The sequence below is a fragment of the Eurypyga helias genome, unplaced genomic scaffold, assembly GCF_000690775.1.
Source record: "Eurypyga helias isolate BGI_N326 unplaced genomic scaffold, ASM69077v1 scaffold30114, whole genome shotgun sequence".
NCBI lineage: Eukaryota > Metazoa > Chordata > Aves > Eurypygiformes > Eurypygidae > Eurypyga > Eurypyga helias.
In genome coordinates, this window is record NW_010247513.1 from 7,238 (window position 1) to 21,653 (window position 14,416).

At 40.2% G+C, this 14,416-nt stretch overlaps 1 protein-coding gene across 1 annotated transcript in view; it reads right to left on the bottom strand.

Moving 5' to 3' along the window:
- Positions 1-1,073: 1,073 nt before the first annotated feature.
- SH2D4B (SH2 domain containing 4B) overlaps positions 1,074-14,416 on the bottom strand; it is a 65,730-nt gene continuing 52,387 nt past the window's right edge. The window contains exons 7-8 of the mRNA XM_010150755.1: positions 5,006-5,226; positions 1,074-1,166 (exon numbers count right to left, since the gene is read on the bottom strand). Of these exons, the coding sequence (XP_010149057.1) occupies positions 1,074-1,166; positions 5,006-5,226 (314 nt within the window). The remainder of the gene's footprint in view (positions 1,167-5,005; positions 5,227-14,416) is intronic.

Here is a 14,416-nt window from a genome sequence, read left to right on the forward strand (position 1 = left end):
ACCCAGTTGTTCTGTGATGGAACAAGTGCAGCTGTGAATAACATGAGGCTGAGGTGGTTCTTGAGATGCCTATGCAGAGGGAGTAAGTGCAGGGCAAATTTGTCAGGGGAAGCAGCTGGTAGATACTAGGGCTCTTTGGAGAGGGTAGATAGCACCCAGGGAATGTTCTATGGGAAAAAAGAAACACACTGATTATTTGACAGTGTCCTTATTTGAAGCACAGGGTGTGCTGACCTCCACATTCTGGTAGCTGGATTCAATGTCTCTGTTTAGGAAAATATTCCTAAAGCTAGGAATCTCCAGCATGTATCTTGCACATCAGAAAGCAGAAAACATGACAAGGCCAGTGAGAGTTGGTTTTGTTGCTGCTATTCAAACTGCTTTCATTAAGCGTAACTAGTTTGGAATAAACTGACCACTTTCTGTACAGGACTAAAATTCTTTCCAAGGATGTTGGACTTCATGAAATTGTAAATAAAGTGTGAATGACATTATTCTGCCTCTGCAATTCAAAAGCACAATGGGAAGCTTCCAGCTACTCCTAACCATTTAAGCAATCCCAAACTGCAAAAGGACATTTTAAGACCGCTCCTCTTTTTATCACTTTATCTTAAAGTGCACCACTGAGTAATGAGGTTGTCAACAGAAACTGTTAAACCTTGCTTTGGAAAAAAGAATCTGTTCACCAACATCGGTACTTCATACACCACTCTATGAATAGTTCCCACCCATACTTCTCGCAGCATTTTGTATTTTCGGTCTCAGACGTTAAGAAAATTAAGATGGGAACTTTGTGTTCAGTGCAATTGGCCACAACCCCTTGAGAAATTTCTGGGAATAGTCCTCCTTTGCAAGTTGCCATGAATATCTCACCTCTAAAATGTTAGCAATATGAATAACTATGATAATTCAGATGCAAAACAGAAATATTTTGGGCCTTCTAACAAGGATACATTTTGGCCACAAGACCAGTGGCTTTGGAATTTTGTTAACTACTTTTCACTGTTTACTTTTGTAGCTAGCTATTACTCCAGCTATCCAGAATGCATTCCTGTTAGTCCTGGAGCAATTAGTTATTCAAATAAAGGGCTGTAGTCTGGTGGATTCTTCTGCTGTCCGCATGGCTCCAATAGTAGCTCCCCACCTGAAGATGTGATGATTTCTTCCTAGAAAGACAAAACCAATTAAAATAGCATTTATAGATGTCTAAGCCTTTCTCTGTCTTCTGTGAAACTGGTAACCAACTATGAATAAATGCTTAATAAAGTAAGTACAAACCAGCAAAAGGACCCTTCATCTATTGATTTTTTCATGCCTTGTTTATCTTGTCCTAACTTGTGGTAGTATCAAATAGTGAGATCAAACAATTGGTGTACAGAAAAAGGCTTTAATGTGTATTACCTGTAAGTTGCTATGCTACTTAAGAAAAACAGCTTACAGGTGGCCATAAAGGATGTTTTAAATAGTTAATTTAAAAGATATATGCCAGCCCTACTATGCTACCTCCATAGTTACTGGGAAGGAAGAAGCTTCCCCAGGCAGACTGAGCAAGAGCTCAATGTCAAGTGCTCATACACAACAGTAACAGCTTTCTGACTGATTACAGAGAGGTGAAAGATATTAACCTTGCTAGGGAATGACAGTCTTTACAAACAGCACCTATTCTCATTAATTAAATACTCACATGTCAAGTCTGTCATTCCAGTAACTGATAACCAAGATGAATAAAAAAAACCCTACTGGAAAACTAGAGAACTTTGTCCTAGAGACCTCATTCCTAGAGTAATGATAGTTCATTTTTATTTTTGTACAAGTTTTAGATTTATAGATCATAGAATCATAGAATCACTGAATGGTTTGGGTTGGAAGGGACCTCAAAGATCATCTAGTTCCACCCCCCCTGCCATGGGCAGGGACACCTTCCACTAGACCAGGTTGCTCAAAGCCACATCCAGCCTGGCCTTGAACACTTCCAGGGATGGGGCATCCACAGCTTCTCTGGGCAACCTGTTCCAGTGCCTCACCACCCTCTCTGTGAAGAATTTCTTCCTGATATCTAATCTAAACATCCCTTTCAATTTGTACCCATTACCAAAATGAGCCAGAACCCAGAATTATATTGACTAAAATAGCAATCCTTCATCTAAAACTTTAGATCCAAGTTATGGATCTATATGTAGGCCTAACAGTTTCTGTTTCTGTTGAAAATCAATGGAAGTTTGGTGCCCGATTTCCTCAGAACACATGCAGGCTCCCAGCTGTGGTTCCATCCCAATCACTACATCAGACTGAAAATAAATTCAGAAAGTTACTACTCAAATTAAATGCTTTTGAGAAGGTTATGAGAAAGTAAATATACAGATTTAGCAATTGTCTTGGATATGCTACTGCTGCTTTCCACACAGTGTTTAAATGCAAAGAGCACACTCACACCCTCTTCCCTAAGTTTTTTCTACCAGCTAATGGTTATACACCCCCTTGTCAGAGATGTTGCTTTAGTGACATCTTCGTAATTTTTTTAAATCAATGAAGCAGTTCTAGGTGAACAAGTGTAAGCAAATAAGAGGTAGTTATGCCTGCTCTGCCACCCCTGCTCTTTGTGATTTCAAGCAAAAAGGACCCTGAAAGAGAAGTCCATGCAACTTGGCCAGGGAAGTACACTCTTGCCAGAAATAGTCCTGAGGGAGTAGCAGCTTTTTCCAAAGAATGTAGCAATACCTGCAAGAGAAAGCCTGCCCACCGCACAGCCATTTACATACAGATTGCATAGTTGGCTTCCAGAGGGCTTTGGGATACTTTACAATGTACTTCACCAGAAAGGGCAGGCAGAAAAGCTCTGAAGAAAACCATGAGTGAGTCAGGATAAGATGCCTCCTGAACTGACTGCCAGAGAGATCAGTTTTAATATAGCTATTAAGCCTGACAGTTAAAAGAGAATTGTGTGGTGACATTAAAGGTGAACCAGTTTCCCTAATAGGTTTACTACAGGGGGAGCTATTAACTATTATCGGGGGACACCTAAGAAAACTCCTCTTTTTTTAAATGTCAGGAATTAAAAGCCATTCTGCTTCTGACAAGTGCCCTATTGCTGTCTGTAAATAGAGGTGTTTCCAGAACAGTGACTGCCTAGGATGAGCTGTAAAGAAAATACAGGAACACAGCTGGAGCACAGGGGATACTACTTCAGAGAGAGCTCCTACGCCCCATGTCTGATAATCTGCATTTGAGGTGGTGTATGTATGCTTTTCATTCCCTGACAAGGCTGTGGTTGGACTCTTTCCAGTTGTACTGGGTCTGGCTTTCTTGGAATTACCTTTCTTCACAGCAGTCTGTGTGGTGGTGTGTTTTGAATCTGTGGCTAACCAGTGTTGATAACACACTAATGTTCTGGCTAGTGCTGATTGGCGCTTGCACGGCATCAAGCCTTTCTCTTTTTCCCACTCAGACCCTGCTGTCAGTGAGTAGGCTGGGGATAAGCCCAAAGTTAGGGGAGTACCCAGCCCAGAGCTGGGTGACTCAAACTGGTCAAAAGGATATTCCATACCATATAACGTCATGCCTAGCAATAAAACTGGGATAGAGGAAGGGTGTGGAGGGGTTTGGCTTCCAAGGTGGCCATTGAGAGAGAATTTCATCAAATTAGGGGAGAAGGTCAAACATGACACCTACTGTCCTCCCATAGTGAGGGGACACTAAGGCAAACCTCATTTGTCTTTTTATTTGACCTTAGAATAAAACCACCTCTGTGTGCATACATGCCAGTAGCTAAGACGGGAGAAAGAAGGAGGCCACCCAAAATTTTACTTTCAGAAAAAATTAAACATTTTCAGTGAACCTGAATGAGTTTTGGATTTTCTGCCCTTGATAATTTTGGTTTTTTTGGGATTTAAAAATCCTATTTAGGCAGTGAATATCTATGTTTTTATGAAGGATGTCATATTTTAATCTCTGTTCCTTCGTGTAACAAATTCTGAGAAACTCAACTTTTTTTTATTAAGATAATAAAATCCAAAATACACAACTACTGTACTGGTAATAATAGTTGAAATGTACGGAATATAGCTGGAAGAAATAGTGCACAGGTTTGACTGAGGAGATGTTGCAAACTAGCTGAAATAAGAGATTTAAAAGAGAAGGATAATTAGAAGAAAAATAATCTCTGCTTAGTGTCTGTGAGACTGCATACTGAAAAAAATAAAAGCTGCAAAGAAAAGAAGGAGCAAAAAATTAATAGAATTAGCTTGAGACAAGAATGACAGAGGATAAAAAAGGAAAGGAAACTTGGAAAGAGAGGATGAAGAGAAATTGTAAGGGTGGCTAAGAAAAAAGCATAATTAAAGCTGATGAAGATGGGGACAGATGCAAGATGATGACAACGACCTACGCTATCAGAAACAGTGCTACTGTTTAGTCACAGCCTGGCAACCAGAAACACAGGTTAGAGGCAAAGTAATTCAAACCCATCTAAAGTCAAAGACAATTTGTCTGGGAAGTTTGTTTTGGATAATAAGGAATGACCCTTAGCACATCCCTAAAAGAGAACCCCTCATGTTCCCTTCTTTACTGCAGAGTCCCACTCTTCTGCTTTTGCATGGTACAGCCCTCACATCAAAGGTCGAAAAATGCTGAAAATTCATTGAAAGACCTTTCTATGGTCTTTCCAATCCAATTTTGCACAGCAAAGAGGCTCAAAAAGTGTTAGCTCTGTCAGCCCTTATTAGTCCATTTTTAGCCCAGGAGAGCATGCATTGTGTAAGAATCTGCTTAGAAGCAGACACAAATACGTGCTGAAGCATTTGAAAGAAGGGCAGAAGCCTTCTGATTCACTGCAACAAAAGATACAAACTATAAATGTTACAGCTAGTCTTACTGTAGAATATATACTTATGCTCTTTTCCCCACTATGGTTACTTCTGCTTTCCAGCGTGGTTTCAAATTACATGGTTCCTCTTTGAATTATTAATCCATTCCACTCAGCTATCGATCTCTACCTAGCAAGTGTTACCTTGTGAAAATCAATGAGATCTGTCAGTGTTGCGTGTCGGTTCGGATCTACCCCCAAGAAGCTGTAGAAATCCCCCGAAGCATCGACCAGGAAGTGTTTGAACCCACTTTGCTGGCGATAAGACAACGCATAGCCCCAGATTTTCTCACTGATTCGCACCAGGAATGTTCCTTCAGACTTATTCATCAACAACTCCTCTGCCTCCTGCCGGCTGATAATACCTGGCAAGAAAAAAAGCTGTGGTTATGCAGATAACAGGTCTGTCAGAGGAAATTAAGTGCAACAAATACAGAGCAGAAGTGACATTAGAATGGCACAACTTCTCAAGTTTGAAAGGTTTATATGAGGAGTTAGAGCTAGGTAGAGAGTGTTTATGCTATTTGCTTCTGAAGCATAGCTCTCTCAGAGTTTTGATGGAGCCTGGCGGGATAAACTTTTTAATGATTTGAATTAAGAATTGCTTTTTCCCACCCTTACTGCTTTTTCAAAGGAAGTGCATTAACACCACTGGCCTATCAGACCAGTGAATTCTGCACAAGCGATTGTGCAGCAGACTAGCATGGACTGGCATTGCAATTTGAATTTGCAAGACATTCCTGATATTTGCAATTGTATTGCAGTACTTCTGACTGGGGCCTTACAGCTCTTTTATAGGTCATAAAGAAGGACCGTAAAAAGCAAGAGCCATGAGAAAAAGCATTTGTCTACTTCTCTACGTCCATACACACAGATCCACAGATGCATATAGATATAGTGGGGCACAATGAAATGAAATCATAGAATCACAGAACGGTTTGGGTTGGAAGGGACCTTAAGATCATCTAGTTCCATCTAAATCCTGCAGCTAACAGAGATGAGTATGCTACTTATTCACAGGGAACATTGTCACAGAGGAAAACAAGAAACAAACGCCATAGTCCTTTCCTTCTGGGAGATTTCAGGCTTAATATCAGCATAACAGTCTCCTCTAGTTAAAAACTGTAGACATGAAAAAGAGTACACACACACACAAAAAAAAGAATATTGTATTTGTTGACCAGAAGTGAGCTAATCTTTACAATTCATAATGAACAATGAGTTAAGCACCTTGCTCTAGGATAAGAGAAGACCAAATTAGTTGGGATTTCTTGCAGTACATAACTGTCATCCTGTGATCATTCTATCCATGAGCAAACTTACCTCTCTGGACAAACTCAATCAGGGAACAAACCCTCTCCCCACATCCTGGTCACCAAGCAGTTGTTTTATAGGTGAATTCATTCTTTTACTGTATGGCAAACTTATTTGTCAGGGCAAAAGAAGGATTACGAATTCAAATGTTCAGAGTAAGCAAGGGATGAAGTTTAACAAGAGTAAGGCTTCCAAGAAATTTCCCATTTTATTATTCTGTGTTGGAAAAATCTTAATCTTTTTTCTTTCTGATCCTAGCACACAACATTGGTGTTGGTGGTACTTCTGCTTGCAAACAGGGAATAACAGATAAACCCTATTCTGACCACACTCCACATAAAAGGTGTGATCAGAGTAGCACCCAGCACTGAACCAGATCTTACCATCCACCTAGAGAGCCTGGTTCCAATTTGTCTGGTAGGCCTAGAGGACAGTGAGCCCATGTCTCATAATTATCTGTGAAATACCAGATGCTCGCTTTAATTAGGAACAGATGTTAAATTAGGCCATCCCAAATGTGAACATGGCACAAATGTCAATAGATAATGTATGTCCATGTTCCAAATTTACTCTCTGTGAAGCTAAACTTACTCAAAACAATACACACAATATTTAATATAACTGCTCATCACCGTAGAATCCTACATGTCCTGGGGAGAGTTCCATGGAGTCCAAGTACTGAAAAGCCACATTGTTGTAGTGCAACAATAACCACAGCCCAGGAATTACCAACTCATACAAAGGAGGGCCTACCTGAAAGAACAAAGTTTGGGGTGCTCTGTTGTCATGGTTTAACCCCAGTCAGTAACTAAGCACCACTGTGCCGCTTGCTCTTCCAAATTGGAAGGGCAAAAGTGAGAAAGCTTATGGGTTGACACAAAAACAGTGAATGACTGAAACAAGAATAATAATTATTATTATAGTAGTAGTAACAGTAGTAATGATAGTAAGTTGTAATTAAAAGGAAAACAACAATAGGAGAAACAAAACCTAGAAAAAAAAGAGATATAACTGCTCACCACCCACTGACCGACACCCAGCCAGTCCCTGAGCAGTGATAACTGCCTGAAGCCAACTTCCTCTAGTTTATATACTGAGCATGGTGTTATATGGTATGGAATATCCCTCTGGCCAGTCTAGGTCAGCTGTCCTGCCTATGCTCCCTCCCAGCTTCCTGTGCACCTGCTCACTGGCATGGAAAACAGAAAAGTTCTTGACTTAGTATAAGCACTGCTTAGCAACAACCAAAACATCAGTGTGTTGTCACATTATTCTCATGCTAAATCCAAAACACAGCACTAGACCAGCTACTAGGAGGAAAATTAACTCTATTCCAGCAGAAACAAGGACACCTAATTAAGCCCACATGGAAAATCAGGCCTCTGGGAGACACAGGAAGGGACTGAGGAGATCTGAGTCCTAAAAGCAAGAACATTATGATATTGGGAAATATAGAAAATAATTTAATTCTTTCACTTTTTGTTTACTTTGTGGCAATGAATTCCTTTTGCAGTTTTACTTGGTGCAATGATGAACACAACAAGGGCTCAATCTCAGTGGGGCTCAGAGGTCCCTACTGAATTATCCTCAGTACTAAGAAGAAACATCCACACATATACTCTGCTGAATGGCATACAGTTTTCTTTTCTGGAGGATATTACATGTCTGTTCACCAGACATACAAAACAGGCAGTAAACATGCAGACATATGCATTTGTTTAGAAACAGCATGCAACTGCTGAGCCAACAATGCCAATTTGCAAAACTAAAACCAGTTTTATCAGAAGAATTCCAAGTTTAATTGTTTAAAATTCTTGAACTCTTTTCAAATGAAAAGGTAGTACTTAGGAGAATCTGTATGATACAGCATATTATGTGAAGCTGTATCACTAGATCCCAATACCAGGAGCCACATGCCAAGAATTACACAAAAACTGATTCTGAAATCACACTATTTATTAAGGCAAACCCCCAGTCTTTTCTCAAATTGCCATCATTTAAATACACAATAAGATTTCATTAGTGATTTTGTTGCCTACTTCCTTGGCAAATCGCTGCTAAAAATACATGTAGATGAGCCACGCTAACAAGCTCAGAGCATTCAGTGATACAGGAAAGGATAAACAGTTCCATCACCAGCAAGTACTACACTAGTTCCAATAATATTTATACTGTAATTCTAGATTGAAACAATGCTGGGAACTTTTGGGATAGGAACTGGATGCTGTTAGCACTATCTCTTCTCTAAGCAGTGTCAGAGCTGTTATGCAGCCCTGCTAGGAAATGAGGTGGCCTGGACAATTTAGCCCCTATAAAAATAAAGGGCTTGTGAAAAACAGAGAGTTGTAAAAAAAGAAAGGTTTTATTACATGGTCAACATTATTCTTAGGATATCCCTAGGGTTTGAATGACCATCACTATCAGGCATATAATATGAAATTAATTTAGCATTGATTAGTTTAACGCTAAACAATCTGTTCACCTGCTCTCAACTCCCACAGGAAGAACTAAAACACTGCAGGCTTCCACACGATGTTATCGTCTTTGCCAGACCTTATTTTTGTTCCGGGCACTTTATATCATTGAGTAGGTGAGAAATGCTACATCGCTCACGGCCAAGTTCTTTTTTGTTTTAATTCTCTTTTCTGCAAAAGACGGTGTAATAAATTATCAGCCAGATGCTTTCTTCCCTTTTTCTCACCTGATTCTGTTAACAGCTCATGAGAAACCATCTCTCCCCACCACCTCCTCCCTCTCTCTGCCTCCCAGTTATTTTATTTTTCAGTGACTGAATTCTTCAGAGGGTGGTGATTGCAGCAATGAAAGTCTCCCTCCACCCTTTAAAAAATGTTATACTGTTCTCAAGACAACTAGAAAAAGTGGCACCGCTCACTCCTGAGACAGCTGTAGAGAAATAAACAACAGCTGTGAAACCCCTACATGAACATTTAAAATTGTTTGAACTGAAGTAAAGAAACTTTGGTTTCCCAAGGCTCTGGTAAGAGGTTTAGAATCATCAACGCTCTTATTTGTACTAGTTAGGACATTAATTGGAAATACTATCTGGAAAAGAAACCACTGATGCTTTGAAAGCTAATTTTCCCCTCTAATTCTTGTTAATCTCTTAGAAAAAGAGAAAAGAGGCAACATCTTCACTTGGTGTAAAGCAACACTGTGTCAAAAGTAGTAATCCTTTCACGCAAGCACAACTTTGCAAATCAGTCATTTAAATACATCCCTCACAATTAACCGAGAGATCACCAGTGTCATCATTTTGACTGATGAAGCCAACTACACAATAGTGTATTTGGACAGCAGTTAGCTGTTCCACTGAAACTCCCATCTTCTACCTGGCACGCCAAGTAATTTCTCTCAGAATATACAAACTGTTGTGGTCTGCAGTAAACCACAGAAGAGCAGCAGGGTTTTGTCTAGGAGAGGATCAAAGGTGTAACTACTCTTGCAAGCATGGAAACGCTATCAGCTGCGTTGAGTTATAGCCCCCTGCCCCCCAGAGTCACTGCATGCACTTATCACATTACATCCATCTACATGTCCACTTTAAGCATCATAGTTTTGTCATGCTTATATTCATTAAATTTTTGGATTCTTAGCAAGAGAATAACATTTTGGAAGACAGTTATTTCAAATTATAGGACATTCATCATCAACTGACATGTTCCTAATTAACAGCTTCATTTTTAAGTACAGTGCCTGTAATGACAATTTGTAGATGATAGGCAAGTCTTAACATTTTTGTTGTAATTATATTCTTTTTACTGCCATCAATCTTCCAAAAAGTAAGACTGTGTTAACATTTAGAGTATATTGAAGTCATGTGGGAACTGCAGAGTCCATTATGAATTTAGTGGGCACAGCTAAGAAATCTTGATGTTGTCTTCCAAGTTTACAGCAGCCTCAACAGCAGAAAACACTATTCTGAAATATTAGGCAATGACACTTCAGCTTCCCACTCTTCTCTCAGCATTATCCTACGTACATCCTTGAGTGAAATTCAGGAGATGAAATACATAAATATTGGCTAAGAGAATGCCATAACAAGCATGGATCCAAACTAGAAGAGCTGGTAAACTTTGCCAACAAGTCAAGACTACATACTAGAATTCTAAAATATTTTATTATACGGATGAAGTTACCACGTGTGCACTGTTGTAATCTACCAGTGATCTAATGTCCCATATGTAATAACAATGTCAATATATAAACATAATTTTGCCTTTAATGATCGAGATACTTTTAATATCCATGTGTGCATCTATAGATTCCAAGAGGTCAACTAAGATTAGAGGGACAGCAGGTACACACCCAGCCCAGAAGCATTCACTTAGCCTTCTGCAATATAATCTATTTGCTTAGCTGATGTTTTTTCTTTTCATATTTTATTAGCTTGATGTCAAACACTCTGGTGCATGAGGTTTTACTCACCGAGCAAAAGTGGCACAAATATGGGCATGAATAAATATTAATGAGAGCATTCATGCCTAAAGTGCTTTCATAACCATTATGAAAAGCCTTCTATTTCATGCAGAATTGATTTGTTGAACAATTATGAATATTCACAGGTAATCAATGAAGAGGAGAGAGACTCATCCTGTTTGTACAACTTAAGACATCTAACCAGGGAAGTGTGATTTTAGTCACCAATCAAAATTAGGAGCAGGATCCAAAGCAGAGAAGCCAATACCAGCATCTCTTGTTTTCAATGGGATTAGATCAAAGCTCATATGAATACAAATATTCCTGGCAATCATTACATGAATAATTCACATGCTAAAGGTCAAACAGACAAATTACACCTAGAGCAAGTGTAAACAAAAAATAAATGAATAAGCACAAGGAATTATGAGGAATTAGCAGACAAATCCCAAATAATGTAAAGGACTGTATTTGTCCAATTATACAGGCAGATCTAAACAGTAATTTGAAAGGCAGTGATAAAATAGCAGAAGGATCAGTTTGCTAAGCACCAGCCAATCCCTCCCACTTTTTCAAACTGAAAAACTGAGCTAGAGAGACATATTACTATAACATTTGGAATAAAACGTTTCCCAAAGGGAAGTAAACACGCAAATTTTCAAAAAATGTCCAAATTAATTTCCCCTTAGACTTGAGAGTCAAAAGTTGAATTACATCTTACCTTGAAAAAAAAAAAAAAAGAAACAAATTTCATAACAAACCACTGTAAAAGCCTGGAAATAAGTTTGTATAGAGCAGATTTTAGGGTATTGGATATTTTTAATCAAAACATCAAAGTTCCAGATTGAGGAGAGGAAAATATGTCATAGGTTTTCCTACCTGCATCATTATAATAATAAAAATCATGTAGTTGAAAGTATAGACACAACCTACTTGGGACCAACTTATGAATAAAAGCAACCAGTTTTGAAAGGAATAGTCAGAGAAGTAAAGAGAAATTCAGAAGGCATCAACGCACCTGCATCCAGTACGGGTTAGGAAGAGCTGACAGCCTGCGTTAGCATGCCAGCACTGACAAGCCACCGTCTGCAAGTGCAAGAACAGCTTCTAAGACCCAGAGTCTATGAACCGAACGGAGGGGTCATTGATTTTGGAGCCCACAACAAAGGAAGATACATGTGAGGAACAAGCACAAGCTAAGGTGAAAACTGAAGCAGGGGGCTAAGGTTTAGAACAAATCTGACCTTTTTTAGATCCCATAATAAGGAAGGACAGTAAAGGCTTGAAACAAATGTTCAAATGCATGACACTAGCAAGCAGCTCTGGTCTAGGACAAGGTGAAAAATCCAGCTCCTTCCACCACTCAGAAAGATCAAAAGCATGAAAGGAGGGAAGATAAAGTCATTGCTTCCCTACAGTGCCAGAACTAGATCAGCTACAGTTTATGTTCTCAAGGAAAAACAGTCTGTACGTGACTCAAAGCAATGACTCAAGGTTCCCCAGGTTGACTTTTTCAGTTCTTTCCCACAGGTCCAACTCTATGTCTGGACTCTTAAGCTGAACATAATTACAGCAGTTCATTGGAAAGGACACATTAATCTACAAAACTCTAATGTCCAGAATTAATTCTTTATGTTACCTTTGAGACTACTGATGTCACGTACAATTTAAAGAAAACTTATCAGTTATGAAGATATATGGACGGATCTGCAACTCAAATAGCCAAAGGATAACATACATATCTAGGTCATACCTTGCCATGTCTCTGGCATTTACAACAGGAGTAGCATGCACAACTAAACACAGGCACAAATATCTGTAGCAATAAGGTGTTACAGTGTGCCACTATTAAAAAGGTTTCATCCTCTCCTCCTTTTTGTCACATTTACTTTCTTGGATAGTGCAAAAAAAAAAAAAAAAAAGTGAAAGAAGAGATCAGTAGTAACGTGTGAGAAAAGCTATGGCTGAGATAACAAAAGCTCTGCCTCTGCTATTTCAGAATAAAAACAATAAGGACTAAAAAGCAAAGCAAGGGAGTAAATCAAAGACGGCTGGTAATAGAAACAAAGCTGTTGAAGCTATTTACCATCTGCTGTTAATGCAGGCTAAGCTCACATGGGACTAGATCTTCAAAAGAGTTCTGTTCCCATTTAGGCATCAAAATAAATGGCCATTAAAAAAAAAAAAAAGAAAAAGAACAGCACAATGACTCTTTTTTTCATAACCTGGCCACAAGTATCATGGCAAGAGCCCAAGAGCCATGGGGTGCTGGGTTCCTACGAAATGCTTTTCCTCCATACAGCTGGTGAGAACGCAGATATTTCATGCTGTGTTCCATGTTGGTAAACTGACTTCAGTCCTAGTAAATAGCACAATATCCATAAATGTTACTAAGTAAGGGACTATAGGCCTCTGTGCTGAATAAAGAGAAAAAAATACACAATAGGTCACAAAAAGCAAAACCTAAAATCTGACTAAATAAACTGAAATCTTCCTGTCTGCACAGAATTCCCATGGGAGGCAAAGCTGGGAAATATTTAGAAATCAACAGGTAAAATGCTGTACTGGGTTGCGTGTAGTGGGGAGGCTACTGGGATGGCTTCTGTGGGAAGCTGCTGGAAGCTTTCCCTATGTCTGATAGAGCCAATGCCAACTGGCTCCCAGATGGACCTACTGCTGGCCAAGGCTGAGCCAATCGGCAGCAGTCATAACGCCTCTGGGATAACATGTTCAAGAAGGGGAAAAAAACGGGAGATGAGATTCTCCCCCTCTACTCTGCTCTCATGAGACCCCACCTGGAATGCTGCATCCAGCTCTGGAGCCTCCAACATAAGAAGGACAGGGACCTCTCAGAGAGAGTCCAGAGAAAGGCCACAAAGTTGCTCAGAGGGCTGGAGCACCTCTGCTGTGACTAAAGGCTGCGAGAGTTGGGCTTGTTCAGCCTGGAGAAGAGGAGGCTCCGAGGAGACCTTATTGCAGCTTTCTAGTACCTGAAGGGCCCTACAAGGAAGCTGGGGGGGACTTTTTACAAGGGCCTGTAGTGACAGGACAAGGGGCAATGGCTTTAAACTGAGAGAGGTCAGATTTAGATTTAGGTATCAGGAAGAAATTCTTCTTGGAGAGAGTGGTGAGGCACTGGGACAGGTTGCCCAGAGAAGCTGTGGATGCCCCATCCCTGGAAGTGTTCAAGGCCAGGCTGGATGAGGCTTTGAGCAACCTGGTCTAGTGGAAGGTGTCCCTGCCCACGGCAGGGGGGTTGGAACTAGATGATCTCTAAGGTCACTTCCAACCCAAACCATTCTGGGATTCTGGGATTCCTCTCCCCTGCCCAGCTGAGGTGGGCAGTGACAGAGATGCTTGGTGGGTACCTGGCCTCCAGCTGAGGTTATCCCAGCACATTCGAAATACACTAGCCATATCACAGACAGGTGATCTGAGTACTCGGTGGTCAGAATGGGGCTGGCCTCCTCTCTGAGCTACGTCAAGTGAATTGAACTGGCTAGGGAGCCTTTGGAGAGACCTTCCTTTGTTTCACATTCACCACCTTTTCTTCTGCACAAACCCAGAAGCAATGCATGCAGTAGCACACCTAAGAGAGATAAATCTGTGCTGTAGAAAGGTGAGCAGGAGTCCATTGCCCATTCTTCACCATTCCTCCCCTTCCTAACCATCCTGGTACATTTAAGATACAGAACTAGGAAACAACACACCAGTGAATCTCAGCTAGCTCTCTAGTGGGCCTTGCTCAGCATGGAAGGTATGCTCTGGGCTATGTACAGACACATACAGAAAGCCAGGGCCCAG